The sequence below is a fragment of the Solea solea genome, chromosome 10, assembly GCF_958295425.1.
Source record: "Solea solea chromosome 10, fSolSol10.1, whole genome shotgun sequence".
Taxonomy (NCBI): Eukaryota; Metazoa; Chordata; class Actinopteri; order Pleuronectiformes; family Soleidae; genus Solea; species Solea solea.
Window position 1 is genome coordinate 28,417,830 of NC_081143.1, and position 22,548 is coordinate 28,440,377.

At 39.2% G+C, this 22,548-nt stretch overlaps 1 protein-coding gene across 5 annotated transcripts in view; it reads left to right on the forward strand.

The window, feature by feature from the left end:
- Positions 1 to 22,548, forward strand: part of LOC131467047 (glutamate receptor 2-like) — a 30,709-nt gene that overhangs the window by 4,459 nt on the left and 3,702 nt on the right. For 2 of the 5 annotated variants that reach the window (XM_058640749.1, XM_058640753.1), the window contains exons 2-19: positions 1,203 to 1,343; positions 3,437 to 3,676; positions 4,335 to 4,456; positions 5,086 to 5,160; positions 5,344 to 5,397; positions 6,087 to 6,245; positions 6,334 to 6,501; positions 6,926 to 7,030; positions 7,123 to 7,230; positions 7,377 to 7,440; positions 8,123 to 8,265; positions 8,432 to 8,647; positions 8,781 to 8,935; positions 9,390 to 9,588; positions 10,874 to 11,121; positions 16,030 to 16,144; positions 19,653 to 19,787; positions 20,931 to 21,106. In XM_058640749.1, coding sequence (XP_058496732.1) covers positions 1,203 to 1,343; positions 3,437 to 3,676; positions 4,335 to 4,456; positions 5,086 to 5,160; positions 5,344 to 5,397; positions 6,087 to 6,245; positions 6,334 to 6,501; positions 6,926 to 7,030; positions 7,123 to 7,230; positions 7,377 to 7,440; positions 8,123 to 8,265; positions 8,432 to 8,647; positions 8,781 to 8,935; positions 9,390 to 9,588; positions 10,874 to 11,121; positions 16,030 to 16,144; positions 19,653 to 19,787; positions 20,931 to 21,101 — 2,618 coding nt within the window. In that variant the 3' untranslated portion in view covers positions 21,102 to 21,106. Of the gene's footprint in view, positions 1 to 1,202; positions 1,344 to 3,436; positions 3,677 to 4,334; positions 4,457 to 5,085; positions 5,161 to 5,343; positions 5,398 to 6,086; positions 6,246 to 6,333; positions 6,502 to 6,925; positions 7,031 to 7,122; positions 7,231 to 7,376; positions 7,441 to 8,122; positions 8,266 to 8,431; positions 8,648 to 8,780; positions 8,936 to 9,389; positions 9,589 to 10,873; positions 11,122 to 16,029; positions 16,145 to 16,876; positions 16,992 to 19,652; positions 19,788 to 20,930; positions 21,107 to 22,548 lie in introns of all 5 variants that reach the window. The other 3 variants (XM_058640750.1, XM_058640752.1, XM_058640751.1) reach the window with 3 other exon arrangements.

Sequence of the window (22,548 nt, forward strand, 5' to 3'; positions counted from 1 at the left end):
GCTAACCTTTAGCTAACTTCTATATAGATAATGCTGTTAGCAATGTCATACCTTACCTAACCTATATACTGTATAGATAATGTTGTTAGCAATGTAAACATTAGCTCACTTTTAACTACCTTTTGTATAAAGATAATGTTGCTATCAATTTCACATTTTAGCTAACTTTCAGCTAAATTCTATATAGATAATGTTGTTAGTGATGTCAACATTAGCTAACCTTTAGCTACCTTTATATATAGATAATGTTGTTAGCAATGTCATATTTCACTTAACTTTTAGCTAAATTATTTATAGATAATACTGTAAGCAACGTAAAAATGTAGCTAACCTTTAGCTAACTTCTCTATAGATAATGTTATTAGCAATGCCATATTTTAGCTAATTTTTAGCTACCTTTATACATAGATAATGCTGTTAGTGATGTCATATTCAGTCATATCGACGTGATATATCTTCATTCTTCCTCGTGTAATACAATAATCCATACTCCAGGGCAAATGTCGATGGTATGGTCATGTTTCGCTGTATGTTGATTATCACATGTCATTGAGCTAATTGTTGTGTACTTTTTTAATATATTTATTGAATTGAGTGTAACGTGTGCAGTGTCAGGTCATAAATGTAAAATGAAGACGACGTGGTGAACGAGTGTCGTGTTACTGTTGGATCATTCCTGACGTCGTTAATATTTATGAGTGTGAGAGGAGCAGAAGAAATGATGAATAAGAGAACAGGTTTCACCACACTTACATACATACATACTGTATATATACATATATGTGTGTGTGTGTGTGATATATATACTGTATATATATGTATGTGTGTGTAACACACACACTCTCTGCCCACGCCTGGCTCTATTGAGGAGGCAGTGATTTCATAATCCACTTATAGTTCACAGCTACAGCTCACATATTCACCATGTAGTGTTCAGTGTTTTCATCCACAAAACCTTTTTAAAATGACATTTTTATAAATACTGAGGTGATCTAAGCACAGTGTAAATATACTGTGTATATACTGTATACATTCTGGTCACTTAATGTCTATAATCTACATTCTATTTTACCTTTCTAGTCTAGTCTTGTTGTTAATATTCTTGTGTGTTGTACTTTCACATGTATTAGCTTTACTGTCTTTGCTGCTGTGACCATGTGAGTTTCCTCCCTGCAGGACTAACACGTGTGTGTGTGTTTCAGGTGGGTTATTCCCTCGCGGTGCAGATCAGGAGTACAGTGCGTTCAGAGTTGGCATGGTTCAGTTTGGAATGGCAGATTTCAGACTCACTCCACACATCGATAATCTGGAAGTGGCCAACAGCTTTGCCGTCACCAACTGCTGTGAGTGTTCACTTTTCTGCTCTCTGTCTTCATCCAAACACTGATGTTAAAGGGTTTACTTATTCATAAATATAATATATAATATAAAGTTTATTTGGTCCACCAGACTTGTATACATATTTAGAGATAATAATAAAAACATTTATATAACCATTTGTAAATTAAAATCTCACTTGAATCTCAGAATTCTTACTTTAATCTCAGAATTCTTACTAAAATAAAAATCTCAGAATTCTTACTAAAATAAAAATCTCAGAAATTTGACTTAAATCTCAGAATTCTGACTTTGTGGCCCCATAACACACAGCTGTACAATAATACACAGGTGTACAATAACACACAGGTGTACAATAACACACAATAACACAAATAAAATCAAATGTAAAAATGTGGAAATAAAGATGAAGAGACAGTGTTTCATTTTACTACTTTACACTAAACTGTGAAGATTTCCAGTTAATTACACAAACACTGGTTTACACCTGAAAACAGTGGATTAGGTGTTTAGTTACACTTTAATCTGTATGTCAAAGGCAGATTGAAGAAATTTAAACGTCTCAAATGTACAGATATCAGGACATGGGTCAATAACGCAGTGAGTGTAAATGCTGCACATTAATGCCGCACAGATGAGGTTTTTATTTTTTTATACTTCCAAAGTGAAGAACAAGGTCGTTAAAGTAGGACGGTTAAATTTAGCAGCAGCACAGAGACGTGCAGGACTCGTGTGTCTGTCCTCCAACAATAAAGACAGACATTAGTTAATGTTAGTTCGTGTTCATTTACAGGCTTTTAATGGTTTGTTTACACCTTAAATCGACTGAAAATGATCCACTGTCATGTTTTAGTTTTATATTTTTCCTCTTAATCTCCTACTTTCTGACTCGTTGTCACTCTTGGTTACATTTGTGAGATAAACTTTTTACTGTATTACTGCTACTTATTTTATTGTATTTGCTGTTATTATTATTTATTTTTCTTTTATTCCTGTCGAGTTTTGTCTTTCTAGTCTCATTTTTACGAGCAGTAGAGTAAATAGTTGTAGAAAATGATATGGACAACAGTTTCAATCATATATATATATATACAGTATGTATATATATACACATATATATATATATAATGAAGATGACAATACTGCTGGATCTGCCACTGTAACATCACTAACCTGAACCTTCTGCCAACTAACAGTAACCATGGCAACTGCTGATTTGAAGCCCCTCCCTCTTCTCTGAAATCACTGGTGTGGAAATATTCTGCAACAACAAGAAAACCACAGAGTGTAAACAATGTAGCAAAGCACAGGACATCTCCACAGCCATCATCAAGAATTAGACGTAACCATGACAACAACTCTGTTAGCACAGACAGCTCTTCTGTAGCATCAGTCATGTGACCTCATTCAGAGGTGAAAAAACCTGGATTTAAACGTTTCATTGACGGACTGGAACCATGCTACGGAAAGCCAAACATGTCACAACTCACTACAAAGGTGTTTCCTTCCATGTGTTATCATGTTACTGGAGGTCAGAGGTCAGATTTAGTGACTGCTACATGACTCTCTATGACTTCTCTTCTAACTTATGACAGACAGACATGGTCAGACAGTCATGTCCTCTGGTTTCAGAGTTACCAGAAGCATTAAAATGTCGTGTGAAGCTCCTCCCCTGTCACAGGTCACTTTCAGGTCACTTTCAGGGAACTGCGAAACGCTTGTTTTTTTTAAAATTTCATTTCAGCACAATTGGAAAAAAGCCAGTAATTTTTTAATTATTATTTTATTTTGAAAATGAACAGTTCGTTATGTTTTTCCTTTTTAAATTTTATTTTGAAAATCAAACACACGTCTTTTTTAATTCTATCTTGAAAATCTAATTAACAGTTTGTTATCCGTTTTTCCATTTTATTTTGAAAAATCATTTACTGTTTTTTCCTTTCATTTTATTTTGAAAATCAAATTAACAGCTCATTATCTGTTTTTTCTTTTTCTTTTGAAAACCAAGTAAACAGTTTGTTATCTGTTTTTTTCCGTGTCTGCAGAGCGAGGACAGACATCAGATTTAAATTAATCGCCGTCTCTCGTTTCCTCTCAGTCTGTTCCCAGTTCTCTCGTGGCGTCTACGCCATCTTCGGCTTCTACGACAAGAAGTCGGTGAACACCATCACATCCTTCTGCGAGACGCTCCACGTCTCCTTCATCACGCCGTCGTTTCCTGCAGAGGGAATGAATCAGTTTGTCCTGCAGATGAGGCCGGACATCAAAGGGCCGCTGGTGTCGTTAGTGGAATATTACAAGTGGGAGAAGTTTGCCTATCTATACGACAGCGACCGAGGTAACACTGTCGCCATCAGTCATGTGACTTTTTCATTACATCGTAATTTCACAGCTGATATAACACACAATGTGATAAAAAGCTCTCACAATAATTTGATTGTGTTAAATCGTGAAAATTTCACGTGAGTGACTTTAAGTTGCTCGTCAACACACGTACAGTCCTAGTGATTTCATCCTACTGATTATTCCAGGACCATCTGAGAACGTTATTTACATACATTTACATTTTTTTGTTTAATTAGAAATTTTTTTAAAAAGAAATTTGCTTCCAATGTGAGTCATTTTTGAAGCTTTATCAGCAACTTTAATATATAAAGTTGCTGATATATATAAAATTTTGCAATATTTTCTTTCTGTTTTGTATTTTTTAATAATGTTTATTTGTAGCATTTTTGGAACGTTAGTAGCGTTTTTTTTACATTACAAAGCAATGTTTTTGTAACGTAATTTTAGTGAAATATTTAATAAAATGGGTCAGTTTAATTTTTTTTTCTAAATATTTTTGTAGCACTAGTAATTATGTAAGAAATAGAATAAAACTTTTGTTGTTAAATGAAAAGACCTTTTGACATTTCTGGAAACCTAAGTACATACTTTTTAGTTTTAACGTTATCACGTCAGTATAACCGTGACTGTGTGTGTGTGTGTGTGTGTAGGACTGTCCACTCTGCAGGTCATACTGGACACAGCTGCAGAGAAGAAGTGGGTGGTGACGGCGATAAATGTCGGGAACCTGAAAGACGAGAGGAAAGACGAGGCGTATCGCTCCCTCTTCCAGGTTCTCTCACAGCACCAACAATCCAAATAAAACTGCACATTTTGAGCTTGATCTCACGAGTTCTGAATTCAGAAGACTTTTCTTTCTTTTTCATCTAAATTATTATTATAATTAGTATTTTGTGGAAATCTTTTATCCACAAAATGGTTTAAAATGATCAGAATGAGAAGATTGTCATGATTCAGAGCAGTGACTCCCAAAGTGTGGGCTGCTGCCCCCTGGTGGGCATGTAGATATTGCAAAGGGACCGTACGACCATCATGATCATCAGTCGCCTGGATTTATTTAGATTTTATGGCTGTAGAATTGTCACATTAAAAATGTTCAGTGAGTGAGTTCCTCTGCCGCTATTTTCCAAGAATCTCAAACCTGAGATTCTACCGTAATGACAAGTATACGAGCGCAAAGCTCTATTTCCATCCATCTCAGCTGACATAGGGCCAGAGGCGGAGTCACACCCCGGACCGATCGCAAGTTTCCTAGTTCTAGGATGTCCAGGTCCAGTAATGAGAGGAACTCACGACACAACGTGTGTGTGTGACGACAGGCCGCTCACAGACGAACCTCTTACAGAGATTTAAACTTGACATTTTGTTTGGTTGGAGCTTTAATTTGAAATGTGTCTTTAGGACCTGGAGATCCGCAAGGAGCGACGCATCATCCTCGACTGTGAACAAGACAAAGTCAAAGACATCATGGAGCAGGTTCACTTCACTCTCACCACTTCAACATTACTTCTTATCTCGCTGCTTAAAATCACTTAATATAAGGAACAACTTTTATTTTTCTGTTCTTATTTTATTTTATTTTAATTTAAATTTTTTAATGTTAAAATTACACAAATGTTGTTTGAACATTTGTGTAACATGAGTTGTCTTCTCCTTCAGGTCATCACTATTGGCAGACATGTTAAAGGTTATCACTATATCATCGCTAACTTGGTGAGTCACTGTTTTTATCTTTCTGTCAAACATCTGTTTACATTAATAACAGTGTATATATTATATATTATTTTAGCTTTATTGTCATTGCAACCAAATTACAGAGCTACAACTGAAGAGTAGTAAACGTGTAAGAATATTAATATACAAAACACAAATTTTAAATAAATATATGGATGAAGAACGAGCTAATTAGCATCTATCGACGCTATCAAAGCTAAATAACATCTATTGATACTATCGAAGCTAACTAGCATCTACCTATCTATCAAAGTTAACTAACATTTATCTATTGAAACTAACTAGGATCTATCTATCGAGCGTCTATCTATCGAAGCTAACGAGTTAACTAGCAACTGTGTATTACAGCTAAATAGCTAACTAGCATCTATCAAAGCTAACTAGCGTCTATCTATCGAAGTTAACTAGTGTTCTATCTATAGAAGCTAACGAGCGTCTATCTATCGAAGCTAACGTGTTAACTAGCAACTGTGTATCGAAGCTAACGGGCTAAATAGCATCTATAAAAGCTGACTAGCATCTATCTATCGAAGTTAACTAGTGTTCTATCTATCGAAGCTAACGAGTGTCTATCGAAGCTAACAAGCGTCTATCTATTGAAGCTAATGTTCTAGCTATCGAAGTTAACAAGCTAACTAGCATCTATAATGTTGTTGTTGCTGCTGCAGGGTTTCGTGGACGGTGATCTCTCTAAAATCCAGTACGGCGGTGCAAACGTGTCGGGTTTTCAGATCGTAGACTTCGATGATCCTGTGGTAGCGAAGTTCGATCAGAGGTGGGAGGCTCTGGAGGAGAAGGAATATCCTGGAGCTGACATTCGCATCAGAGTAAGATACTCAACGTGTTATTGTAACAAGAAACATCAGAACAGAGAAGATGATGATGATGATGATGTCACAACTGTGTGTCCTTCAGTACACGTCAGCTCTCACCTTTGACGCGGTCCACGTGATGACCGAGGCGTTTCGCTTCCTCCACAAGCAGAGAATAGACCTCAATCGGCGCGGCAACAACGGGGACTGTCTGGCCAATCCAGCAGTGCCGTGGTCTCAGGGCGTGGAGATCGAGCGAGCGCTCAAACAGGTGACACACACGCACACACACACACACACACACACACAGAGTAAGACTCATAATATTAAACATAATAGTTAACAAAGAAACTTCACATCTATGAGACGAGGCTTGTGGAACGACATTAAAACGTTTCTTTTGTTTTACTCATAAAGTAAAAAACATATATATAAAGGCAATGTTACGGCAAAAGTATGATAGAGTCAGGGGCTCTTATTTTGAAAGCCAGGTTGAAAGGAAGTGGCGATGTATAATATTGGCTAATTGACTGTTTACTGTGTTTGAAGAAGAAAAACGTTTTTTAGTAGAACAGCAGAAATGGTAAAGTTTCACATCTTGTAAATTTATCTCAAGCTTTGTAAAAGTGTTTCATGTTTTGTAACAATAGTGTGTGTGTGTGTGTGTCTGTGTGTGTGTGTGTGTGTGTGTGTAGGTGCGTGTCGATGGTCTAACAGGAAACATTCAGTTTGATCAGTACGGGAAAAGAATCAACTACTCAGTCACAGTCATGGAGCTGAAGAACAATGGACCTGTGAAGGTAGAACCAACAATTTATAATCAATAATCAGAGAACATGTAGCTGTGTGGAGGATGTGTAATGTGTGTGTGTGTGTGTGTGTGTGTTCTCAGATTGGTTACTGGAACGAGGTGGATAAGATGGTGGTGACAAAGTCCGATCTTTATCCTAACGACAGCATGGGGATGGAGAACAAGACGGTGATCGTCACAACCATCCTGGTAATTTTCTCTCATTCTGAGGGCATTAAGCTAAAATGTTTTTGAGCGTAACGCCCACAAATGATAACGTAACGTGCCGTTGGCAGAGTTTCATTTGGTTTTACAGCGATGGTTTTTAAAACGCTCTGGTGTGTGTGTGTGTGTAGGAAGCCCCCTACGTGATGCTGAAGAAAAACTCTGAGTTGTTTCAAGACAACGACCGTTACGAAGGTACGTGAGAATTTGTCGTTTTCAAATATAATTTGTATTTGTGTTGTTTTTACCTCGTATTTATGATTGTTTTTCTTTCCACTGTTTATGAATTCTTCATTCAAGATTTCATACAAACACAACCACAACACAACCGCAACACAACCACAACTGCAACATGGCCGCAACACGACGACAACGGCAACACGGCCGCAACATGACCACAATCGCAACACAACTGCAACACAATACAACCGCAACACAACCGCAACACGACCGCAACATGACCACAACATGACCACAATCGCAACACAACTGCAACACAATACAACCGCAACACAACCGCAACATGACCGCAACATGACCACAACATGACCACAATCGCAACACAACACAACCGCAACACAATACAACCGCAACGCAACCGCAACACAACCGCAACACAACTGCAACACAACCACAACACAACACAACCGCAAAATAACTGCAACACAACCACAATCGCAACACAACACAACCGCAACACAAAAACACTTAAGCTCATGATGGAAATTCCCTTAAGAATGAATTAAATCACATATAAGTTCTCGCCTGTACTTTGACGACGACGTGTATGAGATGATAAAAACTTTATTTATTAAACATAAATGAAAACACAGTATAGACCGTGTAACTGGACGTGTGTGTGTGTGTGTGTTTAAAGGTTACTGTGTCGATTTGGCCGCGGAGATCGCAAAACACTGTGGAATTCGCTACCAGCTGAAGATTGTGGGAGATGGAAAATACGGAGCCAGAGACGCAGAAACCAAGATCTGGAACGGCATGGTGGGAGAACTGGTCTACGGGGTGAGAAAAGTGTGGTTAATAATAAAAGCTCAGTTTTTCATTCAGAAAAATAAAGGGGTAAATAAATGAAGCACTGGTTATCACTTCACGTCACTCTCAGCATTTTTAAATAACTATAAAGAGTGGACACTGTCAAACACTTTGTCTTTGTGTCTCTGTCTAACAGAAAGCTGACATAGCCATCGCCCCGCTGACCATCACCTTGGTGCGAGAGGAGGTGATCGATTTCTCCAAACCCTTCATGTCTCTGGGAATTTCCATCATGATCAAGAAGCCGCAGAAATCCAAACCGGGAGTCTTCTCCTTCCTGGACCCGCTGGCCTACGAGATCTGGATGTGCATCGTCTTTGCCTACATTGGAGTCAGCGTGGTTCTCTTCCTGGTGAGAACATCTGTCCACATCTGGACTTTATCCAGGAGGTTTTTACTTGACATTAAAAGACAGAAAGTTTACAGTACCTGAAAGATAGAAGAGAAACCAGTAAACTGTGTTCATGCTGATTCTTGTGTGCTAGGTTTCCAGATTCAGTCCGTACGAGTGGACACTGGAGGAGCCAGAGGACGGAGCGCTGCCGTTGACGACCGAATCCAACAACGAGTTTGGGATCTTTAACTCCCTCTGGTTTTCTCTGGGAGCTTTTATGAGGCAGGGCTGTGACATCTCACCCAGGTTTGTGTTATGATTCGGATATTATTCTATCCGTGGCTTTGCGGTCTTTTTGAGGGCGTTAACGTGATTAAAAACTTGGCATGGAGGTCAGGTCTGGCCAAAATGCAATATTGGCATAGTTCCCGGACCTGTGCGTTGCTCAAGGGCTCTATAGCGCCCCCTAAGGTGAATTTTGGCAAATTCGGTGGAACTCCTCAACTCAACGGGAAGACACATCAGAAGTGAAAATTATTATTATTATCATGAAAATACAAAGCCATAAATGTGGAATAATAAAGACTGAACGATATGAAATTAATGATTTTCTTTTTTAGGAAGAAGAATATAAGAATAGGAAAACATTTACAGTAGCAGAAATTAGGCTAATTTTACTTTCTTGAAAATCACCGTTTACATTCAAACAGCTCGTCCAGGACTTTACTGTGTGTGTGTGTGTGTGTGTGTGTGTGTGCAGGTCTCTGTCGGGTCGTATCGTGGGAGGCGTGTGGTGGTTCTTCACCCTGATCATCATCTCGTCGTACACGGCGAATCTGGCTGCCTTCCTGACGGTGGAGAGAATGGTTTCTCCCATCGAAAGCGCAGAGGACTTGGCCAAACAGACCGAGATTGCGTATGGAACTCTGGACTCTGGATCCACCAAGGAGTTCTTCAGGGTAAGATCTTCTTCATGGTCCCCAGGGTTTCTCATCACAGACAAGCACACGAGGTAGATTCTAGGTTCAGCCACTCACAGCGGATGATTTTTACTCAGGGTGACCTTCATCCACTCCATATGGTCCACTTAACAATATGTAATTGGGACTGGGTGACTTGTTCATGGGTACCTCAGCCCTTGACATGGAGGGGATTCAAACAGGCAACTCTCCTGTTACTAACCCAAAGTCCCTTCCACTGAGTCATCAGCTGCCATCAGCTCCCCTCAGACTTTAAGACATATGAGTGGCAAGATGTTTCACGCATCGTCGAAGAGGTTCCTTCAGTTTTTCTTCAGAGCTTAAGTACTTTTTCAGTTTGGCTGAAAACGTCTTTAACTCTGGTCTACAGTTGTGTCCTGAAGATGTCCATGACCCTGGAGGACTGACAACCTTCACAGAATGAGTTGACACCAGTGTGACTGACAGCTGGTGTTGTCTCATAAGAGTCTGGTTGCAGGTGAATCGTCTGAACGTCCTATTCAGAAGTTCGTTGTAGGAAACTCGAGTTAAGTTGAAGACGTTTCACATATTGTCGAAGAGGTTTCTTCAGTTCCTCTTCAGTTCTTCTTGAGCTCTAACAAAAAACTGAAGAACCTCTGAATTGACCAAGTGAAAAGTTCAGTTGCCTCCAGCTACCTTCTGAAGATGACTGTGACCCGGATGACCGAGCACCTTCACAGAGTCAGAACTTCATCTTCCAATGTTAGCTTTAGGCCACTGGATTTGCTTGAGTTAAGGTGAAGACATTTCACGTATCAGTTTTTCTTCAGAGTTGATGAAAATGAACTGAAGAAGCCTCTTGAGTGAGAGTTGAAATGTCTTCACCTTAACTCAAGCAAGTCCAGTTGCCTCCAGCTTTCTTTTGAAGATGACTATGATCTGGATGACTGAGCACCTTCACAGACTCTGACCTTCATCCTGACTTGCTTGAGTAAAGTTGAAGAAACATCGTCATAGAGGTTTTTTCTGTTTTTCTTCAGAGCTGAAGAACTTTTTCAGTTCCTCTTGAGCTCTGAGGAAGAACTCGAGAAGAATTTGCACTGAGCATTGAAACATTTACTCAAGCAAGTGCAGTTGCTTACAGCTAACTTCTGAGAAGTTGTGCAGACACAATCTTAAGGCTTCAGAACAGGAGTTTAGATTGTTTTTGGTGACCTTATGAGCTGTCACCACTCCACACCGAGCTGCGTGTCTGAAACAAAGTAAACTGCTCACAGAATCTTCTCTGTTTATGCATTTTCAGCGCTCAAAAATCGCATTATTTGACAAGATGTGGCAGTACATGAAATCGGCAGAGCCGTCCGTGTTCGTCAAGAAGACGTCGGAGGGAGTCCTGCGCGTGCGCAAGTCCAAGGGGAAGTACGCGTACCTGCTGGAGTCCACCATGAATGAGTACATCGAGCAGCGGAAGCCCTGCGACACCATGAAAGTGGGCGGGAACCTGGATTCCAAAGGCTACGGCATCGCCACGCCCAAAGGCTCCCCATTAAGGTGGGTGGATCAGTATAACAATGCTGGCCAACCTGCACTGCCATGTACCATTCACGCAACGAACCTGCTGCCGCCGTTAGCATACTGTCCTCCTCCCCGCTCACTTGGCTCCGCCCTCCACACACTAACAAAAAACAACAAAACAAGTCACGCAGTTGATCCATGAAGTTTTTCTGCTGTAACGATCACGAAAACGCCGGCCGAGTGTCCGCTGCAGCGCTCAGGCCGATGTGATGCTAGTGCACGAGGGGCGGCTGTCGTCACATGTTCAGCCGCGCTCGGAGGAAAAAAAACAAACAAACAAAAATAAGACGTCAGTCACGGCGGGGAGTGACGGCACAGTCTGGTCCCAGAGCCTCGCAGTCAGCTGGGCGTGGCAGTGAGTGAGTGCGATGAACGGAACATGGCGGCTCACTCGTTGTTATAATAATCCACCTACCCTGATGACATCTCGCTGTGGTTTGTATTGTCACCATGGCGACCACCTCTGACCGCCATTGGCTAGTGGTGGTTGCCGTGACGTGTGGGAGGGGCTGCTGAAATCTGAGGTCATGTCTTAAAGAAATAATTATGATTAGAAAACAATTCTCTGTTGTTTTAAGTTGATTAATATTCTACTCTGATTTGATTTAGTTTCTAATCAAACAGATTTGGCTGAGAGTTAATTTTCTGGTTCTTTAAGACGTGAATCAGGGATTTTTCTTCATTTTTTATGTTTGTTTGTGTGTGTGTGTCTCTACATTTGTTTTCTGTCTCCTTTAAAAACATAGATATGAGTAACATCATATAGGTCACACGGGTCGTAAATAAACCCAGAGTCACCGCTGCCCTCCAGCCTTGTAATTCCATATAATATTATAATATTTAAGTATTTTTCAATGACATCTTACTTTTCCAGGTCCCACATTGTTCTAAAATGTATTTATTTAAATTCCTCGAACAAAGCGAATATGAACGAAAAGAAGCAGAAAGAGTAATAATCAGATATTTTCTGCCCCGATTTGATTTTTAAAGTACAATAAAATGAAGAATAAAGTGAGGCTGACACATCATCTCATATTATTATTCTACAAAAAAATGATATGTTATGATTATCACTACATTAAAACACACTAAATTGTATATATACATTAGTAGATTATGTTTTATTTGACAGTGTATTTAGTCCAGACAGCTTTATATCCACACATATCTCCTATATCAGGATATAGACTCAACATTTACACACATTATTATTTATAAGACATGTAGAACTATTGATGTGATTAATATCAAATGATTTAAAATTGATTGATGATTTTTTCCCCATATCTCACAGACACAACTGTCACAACATAATATAATAATGATAATAATAAGATCATTTAGGAAAATTATTGGAAATAATGGATCTGTCTTTCAGTAACACCAGTATCATCAACGGTAAAATACAGTAGATTTTTCTCCAAGTTACCACCAGAGGGTGCTCACGTACCACAGTTTGAGAACCATAGATTTAAGACTCCAGGTTTTTTGTTGTCATTTAAGCTGAAGTCCAGCCAATCAAATATCTACCGAAAGACGTCACCGCCTCCACCTTTCACATCAAAGTAAGCGTAACCATGGTGACTGCTGATTTGGAGTGACACATCAGTCATGTGACCTCATTCATCAGTCATGTGACCATATTCAGCGGTGGAAAACCCTGGATTTAAAGATTTTAGTAAGGTGTTTCCTTTGGATGGTCATGTTACTGTAGGTCAGAGGTCATTTCTGGACCTTCAGAGCAACACAGAGCTTCATGACTCTCTATGACTTCTGGAAATGTCCTCAATTTCTGACTTAAATTATGACAATAAGGTCTTTAGTGTGGGACATTGTGAACAGATGATGGACATGATATCAGTCACGACACAACATGTAGACATTCAAAATAAAGTAGACCAGATAATGTTGACACCTGTTTTAAACTGCATCACATTTACATTTTGTCAATTAATGTGTGTGTGTGTGTGTGTGTGTATGTCTCACTGTGTCTCTCATTTTTGTCTCTCCAGCTCAGTGACGCTTCTGTCCTCCTCTGTCCTCTTCTGTCTCAAAGTTAACGTTATTCTGCAGAATGTCTCGTCCTTCTTTTTAACCTCTATTTGTTTACATTTACAGGTTAAAGCTGCATTAAGCAATTTTTCTGTGCGGCAAAAGAGCAGCGACTTAATAATCACTTTTATTATTATTGACTGTGATCCAGAAATAACAGTTTGTCCTCACGTCCGTTCATTTTCAATGGAAAAAGTGACATATTTTGTATTTTAGTATAAATAGTCGCGTGGAACATAAAAAAAAACGTGGAATTGATTTTTGAAATCGTGCAAAAAATGTAGGAAGCAGTGACATAAAATATCATTATATATGGAATTAGAATTTTGTCAATATTTTCAAACAACACTTTTAAAGAAGTAAACAAAATATTGATTTAATCCTTCAAAAATATTGTATTTTATTGTTTGAAAAAGTGGCTGTTCGTCTGGAACTCGTTCTCCGTCCACATCCAACAAAAATAATTCTAAGTATCTGAAGTTTATAATCTGACAAGCGACGAGGAAAACCTGGGGAGCGCAAAGAACAAGTGTATTTTTAAACAATACAATATTTTTGAGTGATTAAATCAATATTTTATTTGCTTTGTGAAAAGAGTTGTTTGAAAATATTGAGACAAATCTAATTTCATATATATATGCATATATATGTAAGAATTTAAATTAACAATATCCAGATCAGTGAATTCTGATGAATAAGTGAATTTGTGTGATTATGAGTGAAGTTTAGTGCTGAGTCTCTTTAATAGCAGAAAAATCACTTAATGGAGCTTTAAGTGCGTTCATGACTCAACTGTTTTACTGAAATCAGCCATGATAGAACCAGAGACATGATCTTCAATTCAACAACTTTTACCAGATGATTCTGGACTTAAAGACAAAATGAAAGACGTGTGTACACATGTCTCTGCTCCTAACATGTCCTCACTGTTGTCCTTTAATGTCCTAGCTGTTGTCTTTCAATGTCCTGCTGTTGTCCTTTAATGTCCTCGCTGTTGAAGACAAAGTGTGTGTTTTAATGAATGCTGGGTTTAGTTAAGAAGACGACTAACTCACATGCTTTTCATATTCAAGAGACACAGTTTTACGACGATGAAAGACAAACTGTAGACAAAGAAATTAGTTTTTCAGAAACTTTAACAGCGCAGTATTTGATTTTAGTGTCAGTTTTTCTTCATATCACACACACACACAGCTTTTTTTCCTGTTATTACATCATGAATAATGTGTTAAAAAACAGAAGCCAAAGCTCTTCCTGCTGGATTGAGTCCATGAACACAAACCTCTGAGTCGACTGCACAAACGTTCTGTAAACAAAAGTCCTGTGTGTAGAAATGCGTTAAGTAAGTCAGACTTTTAGAATAAAAGTACGTTGTACGAGTATATTAGCAGAAAATGTCACGTTTTTATAATATAATCTACTTATATTACAAAAATCTACTGTGAGTGAATGTGAGACATATACTGTACATATACATACTGTACTGACATATACTTTAGTGAGTATTCAGACTCCTCTGGCGACTCTTTCTGGCGTTATTGGAGATCTTTAGAGCAAGCACATATCATTCTGCTGCTGTTGGCCCCTCCCCCGTCCCAAAGCACTCACATGTGGCTCCGCCCTGTCCTCGTGCAGCTGTCCCCTCCACGTCCACACTGCAAATGATTTGTACAAAACCACCACTGCTGGTTGATCTGTAAATGTAAACAAATAATAATTTTATATGATCTATGTCTTGATAGAAGAAGTAGTTGAGTCAATTAATCATGGACAGATGTTTGTGCAGTCGCCCGTGGTCTGGTCATGTGACACAACTTCACTTCTATCTGTCACTGTCACTCGTTGTTGAGAGACAACATCTGGACGTTTAAATCCAACATGGCTGTTTGTCAAGTAATGAAGGACAAGAGTGTCTTTTGTTGACCTTTGACCTTTGGACCTTTTTTTCCATCCAACATTTTCTTAAGTTGCTTTAATTTAATACAGAATTCATTTGAACTACAAACTCATTTCTGTGCAGCAAAACAAAAATTTAAATTTTCTTTGTTACAATCACATGGGAACATGGTGATGTCACTCAAATATGAACGTGTTCACACCTGATTTAGCCCAAACTTCCACCCCCTCATTTTGTACCTTCATGTGAACATAAACTCAAAGATAACAAGTTTTATTGTTGTGTAATGTAAATAACATTAGTGAGCATGCTGTTAAGCTATGCTAACCTAAAACATATTGCAGTCTATTGTATATACCATAATCTAGCTAACATTGGTGAGCATCTTGTGTAGCTATGCTAACCTAAAACATATTGCAGTCTATTCTATATACCATAATCTAGCTAATATTGGTTAGCATGTTGTGTAGCTATGCTAACCTAAAACATATTGCAGTCTATTGTATGTACCATAATCTAGCTAACATTCATTAGCATGTTGTGTAGCTATGTTAACGTAAAACACATGGCAATCTATTGTATATACCATAATCCATCTTATTTTGGTTAGCATTTTGTGGAGCTATGCTAACCGAAAACCAAAAATACTTTTAACCACATCGCCATGTTTCCATGACGACAAGACACTCAGCTGTTTGTTTTTTCAGGAGATCGATTGTAGTTGCTAAAAGACACGCCAATGCTAATGCTAGCCATGAGTTTGCTGCTAAGAAAACGCGAGCACTCCAGCGCTAACGGGTAGCTCTGTCTGTGCTAGAGGTCACTTTCTTTCTTTTTTTTCGAGTGGATGCTGCTAACATGCTAACATACACACCAGCAGGAAGAGTGGCGTCGCCGTGACGACTGAACTGCTAACAGACACTGTGTTCATGTAGAAACATGGTGAACCTGGCGGTGTTAAAGTTGAACGAGCAGGGACTGCTGGACAAACTGAAAAACAAGTGGTGGTATGACAAGGGAGAATGCGGCAGCGGAGGAGGGGAGAGCAAGGTTAATACACACACACACACACACACGTGTACACACACACACACACACACACAGAGGTTACACTAACGAAGCAAGAAGCAGCACAGAAACAACGCTACATGTTAACAAACGTACACAAAGTCTTTACTTATGATCTAATGATGACTTACATCTTTATCTTTATTTACCACAAACATGTAGCGTTGTCGTCGGTGCTGCCTCTTCCAGCGTGTTGCGTTCTGTTTGGTTGAGGTCAGGGTCAGGGTCAGGGTCAGGGTCAAGGTCAGGGTCAGGGTCAGGGTCAAGGTCAGGGTCAGGGTCAGGTGACCTCACACCAGATGGCAGCAACAAAAACAAACTGTGTATCTGTGACTCTGGAGGTTTGGAGGTTTCTGCTGCTGCTGCGACAGACGGCGGCAGAGAGGCTTTTCACTGCGGTGTCTCTCACTCTCTGACTCACAGGGCCTCAAACAGAGGGGGCCAAAACACAGGGCCTCAGACAGAGGGGGCCAAAACACAGGGCCTCAAACACGGGGTCAAAACAGAAACTTACCCCTGTGCCTGTCATCTATTTCTCATCACTTGTATGTATTTTCAGTGTCAGTTTTTTTCAACTGACACTCGTGTTTTGCACTGTTGTAAAACACGAGAGCGCCCTCTGCTGGCCACCAGAGCAGAGCGTGAGAGCCACCACCCCACTAATAACATAAGATAACATTGATAATGATGTTATTTATGTTATTCCCATTGAAGAGTGCCAGTAAACCTTGCCGTATTGAAACTGAATGAGCAAGGGACGCTAGACAAGATGAAAAACAAGTGGTGGTACGATAAAGGAGAGTGTGGCTTCAAGGACTCCACCAACAAGGTGAGTCGTTTCATGTCTGTGGGTCCGTCACACACAACACACACACACACACACACACACCTGTCTGTTCACGTGTGTCAACGCACGCAGTCGTGTCGCACTTCTGTCTGTGTCTGTGTGTGTGTGTGTGTGTGTGTGTTTGAGAAAAATTAAGTTTGTTGAGTCGTCAGCTAGCGAAATTTCGATGGTGCCTGCTTCTTTCTGCCGATTTGGGCGGACTGAACCTTTAAAACTTGAAGTATTTTTGTGGAATCAACCTTTAAAACTTGGAGAGAGAGAGACTGACCCACAAGCCCCTCCCCCTTCCAAACGCCTGTTTCTAACTCTCCAAAACAGTGAAAAACAGAGCAAAGAACATGTTCCAAAGTTGTCATATTTCAAGAACAGTTGATGATAGAGAGTAAATGTTTGGTTTGTGAGCGTCAGGAGGTTTTCAGCAGCTCCCACATTCATATTTGTAAAAAACGAGAAAAGTCTCAACTCTTGTGCCCCGTTTAAAGTTCCAACCATGTCTCTATGTTAAAGTATGACGACACTGTGAGGTTCCAAAGTGGGCTGGGTTCTGATCTTTTTTTGGCGATTTTGGACTCTATGGAGTTCTCCGTGGTATGCCACATAAAAAAATCAACGTTGTGTTTGGAAGAATCCATTTTTTTTTTGCACAAAATCCAATGTTATAGATTCTGTCCCTGTGTCCGTCTGTAACCTTAAAACTTTATTATTCGACTAAATTCACAACAGTGATGAGTTACTTGTGTTTAACGTACGTCTTAACATGTGATTATCTTTTGATTATATCAATAACTGTCTTTACGCTTTGTAGACGTTGTCGCACGACTATGTGTTAGCTCCTCCCACTAACCTGACGCTGCTGCTGCCAACTAAAAGTAACCATGGTAACTGCTGATTTAAAGCCCCTCCCTTTTCTCTGAAATCACCAGTGTGGAAATATTTTACGTTCCCCATGAGTTTTATCAACAACAAGAAAACCACGGGGTATAAACTCTATTATGAGCGCACAGGGTCATCAGGATGTAGACGTAACCATGACAACAGTAACCATGACAACAAATCCGTTAACACAGACAACTCTTCTGTCCTCATTTGGAGCAAAAAGCGTCCTCAAATTTCAAACTGTCTCTAAAGCAATAATTAGAGCTTTAGACATAAATGTACTCGCTTTTCTGAAAATAACCTTTTTGAAAATGTCCTCGCTTTTTGGAAAACAGGGTGTCCGCGCATCCTTAAAAAGTCTTAAATTCATTCAAAATGTTATATGCTTGTCTTAAATAGATTACTCAATGGTCTTACATTTTTAAATATATTTTTATTAGAATTTTGTATACGACAAGTTACAGGAAACAGACACAGAAAAAAACAGAGTAGAAACAACAAGCAAATCAAAGGGCAGGACTATTTAATGTTATATTTTTTGGAGATGTAGAGGTGCTGATATAAATGCTTATCTGAATGCTCGCCAGCTAGTCTATGGATAACTGCAAATTTATTGAGCGTTGACTGGACGACGTCCGTTTTCGAAGTTGGCTGCAACCCAGACGAGGCTGAATGCATTCTGTGCAAATCGACCTTCAAGCGCAGCAGCAGCAGCGCGGACAGCAGACAGCAGTCCGCGCTGTTACCAGCACTGACCTGAGAGCAGCATTTGGTGCGACACCAACACTGAAATCTGAGGTTTTGTGGATTTTAAACACATTGGTCAAGCACCAGTCTTACAACTCCAATGAGGGAATAGGAGAGCTCTTCTGTTTGCACAAATCACGAGCATGTTCACTTCTGAAAAGGTCAAGACTGCCTATATAACTTGTTTTGGACTAGCACCTTTCATCAGAAGCTAGCGTCAAAAAGGCTTTATGTTTTAATGTTGACGAGACTTTGAAACAAACCACTAAAAATAAGCAACTCAACGTGCACGTACGATACTGGGTCAGAGATCAAGTGCATTCACAATACTATCGCCTATATTTATAGTGTTTTCTGTCTTACATTTCATTCACTGTGGCATTAAAAAGCTCTTAAAAGGTCTTAAATTTGACTTGCTGAAACCTGCAGATACCCTGAATTTCATTCATCAGTCATGTGACCTCATTCAGAGGTGAAAACCCTGGATTTAAATAGTTCATTTACGTACTGGAACCATGCTACGGAAAGCCAAGCAGGTCACAACTCACCACAAAGGTGTTTCCTTCAATGTGTGGTCATGTTACTGGAGGTCAGAGGTCAGATTTAGTGATTGCTACATGTCTCTCTATGACTTTTTTTTTACACTTGACTGTTATTGTTATATTTATATTGTTGATAAATAATTTGTTATATATGTGTGTGTGTTCATGTATATATATATATATATGTGTGTGTACATATTTGTCGTGTCTTTGTGTAAAACACACAGTTGGGCCTGAAAGTATATATATATATACTGTATATATGTGTGTTTATATATGAATAAGAACGTTCACTGATTTACATCAAAATAAGTGACACATGTATTTAATTAGATTTCAGATGTTTATACGTTTAAAGTTATCTGTTGGTGAAATATCACTCCACTAACCTGACTTTCCTCTGGGTGGCTGTGCTCTGTGTGTGTGTGTGTGTGTGTGTGTGTGTGTGTGTGTGTGTGTGTGTGTGTGTGTGTTGCAGGAGAAGACCAGCGCTCTGTCTCTCAGTAACGTCGCAGGAGTCTTCTACATCCTGGTTGGAGGTCTGGGTTTGGCCATGATGGTAGCACTGGTGGAGTTCTGCTACAAGAGCCGAGTCGAGGCCAAAAAAATGAAGGTTTGCATCTTTACTTTTTTGAAACACAAATCTGCGTCTATGCGACGATGTTCCTACATCCAGACCAGAGTTTCAGCTCCAAATTAGCAGTAATCTGCGTCCATACTAACTACACAGTTCTAACTGGACTCTACACGGTTCTGTTTGTTTTCCATGACATCATAGCTCCTCCTCCTCAAAGTGGGTGGAGTCATTACAGCACAGCTGCCTGAAACTGCCGTGACGTGGTTTTCTCTGCGACACAAACACAAACGAGTGACTTGTAAAGCAGTTGTTTTGGGTGAAAGTGAATTATTCGTTCAGATGAGTTGACAGAATGGGTCAGTCCTTCAGTCACTGAACTGAAATACCACTGAATGTGGTCACGATCGCCCGCTTTCAGCAGTGCTGTGTCTAAATACACCAGACTCTGTTCAATATTGAGATTTTACACATTTGCTTTGCTAAATGTTGCAGATGAACATGTTTTCAGGACATTGTTGGCTTTGACGTCGCGCTCATGACTCTTCAGTGACGACACTCTGACCAATCAGAGGCCGGCAGTCTGATAAGAGAAAATAAAGTTAATTTAAATAAATTAATAGAGTTAATTTATAGCACTCACTGCTACAATATGATCGTCACATGATTTTTTATTTTTTTTTTTAAATGGTCCAGACACACACACACACACACACTAACATCGGACACAGACTCGTAAAAACGTCTTGTTTTCATTGGCGTGTATTTGAATAAAGAAGACATGTGTAACCTCTTGTGGTCACAGGAAGCGTTTAAATATCAGGTCACGCTTATCATAATCACTGAGAGCAGACGTTAATTATTAAAATCAGGCGTGAAAAACAACAGATGCTTTTAAAACATAAAGAAGAAGAAGAAGTGAATCGTGTGTGGATATGTCGACGATGTGTCACTCTTCAGCCATGTTCACCAAATCTGACCGCATTCATTGATGTGAAGGTTTTTGATCCACGTTTCACCCGTGAAGCTTCTCCATGATGAAGAGAATTTCTCTTTCTTTCATTTTATTCTGATTTTCTGTGGTTTTTTTGTCGTATTACTGTTGTCACATTACTCACACGCGGGGGGAAAGAGTGCTGGCTGTGGTCACACAGTAACGCTGACTCTATTCTTGTCATGAAGGTGGCAGCGAACACCTTGTCGTCCCCGCAGCACACAGGAAACTACACACACACTCTGTCTTCTCCTCAACACGCCCCCAACTTCAACCTGCTGTCCCCGAGCCACCAGCCAAACTACGCCACCTATAAAGAAGGCTACAACGTTTACGGCATTGAGAGCGTCAAGATCTAACACGGGTAGGAGAGCGATGATTGACGGCTAAACAACCTCACCTCACAGTCATAGACAGAGAAAAAAAAACCTGAAACGTTACAGGAACTCACAGCAGCGTCAGCGGCAAAAAAATTATCTGATTATGTTCCTCAAAAACGCTGTAGATTTAGTGTCACAAAATCAGCATTTTAACTGTGATGAGAGAAAACAATATTTTTCTGTATATTCATTTTTTTTATGTTAAAATATTGAAACTTTTTGGAAAAAACATAAAACATCAAAGATTAATATTTAACACATGAACTTTTAAAAAACTATTCTCTCAATACCTTAAGAGCAAAACACGTCCCACCTGTTTAAGAATTTACTCAATAACAACATCTTTATTTTATTCTGATTATATATTATTATACACTGTTAATGCTATTACATTTCTCCCGCTAAGTGTTAGACATTGGACATTAATGTTCTCCGTTAAAACCAAAAAGTTTTTGTGTAACTGAAACACACGTGATGCTAAATTAAGTCTCACTTTAGTGAAGAGGGAAAAATAAATAATCTCATTTTAGGTTTGTTCTGTTTCTCATGATAAATAAAACCTAGTTGATTAAATGTGGAAAAAAATATCTATTAGTTAAAATCAGTTTATAAAAAAAAAAAATGTTTTCACTTTCAATCATTTACACTAACTAAACAAACCTTTAATGAGATTATTTTTAATAACTATGACTAAATTTGCCGCTGACGTCAGCTGATGTTCATTCATTCACTCAGTTTGTGACTCTTCTGAACAAACAAATGGAAACAATAAAACTGTTTATGACTGTAAAACACCTGCTCCTTTGTTCAACCTTTACCCAACAACTTTTCCTGACCTCTGACCCTCTCTGCACTATGACCTCCTCCTCTCTTCTCGTTCACCTCCACCTTTTGTCTCTCTCTTGTCTTTTTTTTGTCCTCCCTTGATCCCGGTTTCTTCTTCAGCCAATCATCCTCTTCACTGTCGCAACTCATTGGCCAATCACATCCATCCGTCTTCTTTAAGTCGCCTCATGCTTTCATTCTGAAGATGGTGTAGTTTGGACTGGTAGCATCATCTGGGCCGGGGCCCACAGATGGGTCACGCGAGGGAAATTATTTGTTCACTATTTTTGCTCACGTCATAATTTGGGGTCACGATAGTTTAAAAGTCTCCGTATAGAACGTTTGGGAAACACTACCCTAGTGTCCATGTAAGTTAGTAAGTTAGTCTTCATCCTCTCATGTTCACGTTGATCCATGTGAAAACTACTCTTTTTACAGCATGAAATAATATTTGTCCTATTTCTACTGGGTCTGTTTTTATAGTGTAAACACAAACCATGCTTTTACTTTGTTACTTGTAATTAAAGTTTATAACGTATTTAGACATTTTTTATATTTCTTAAAATTAGACTATATTTTTTTACGCAAAATTAAATTTTAA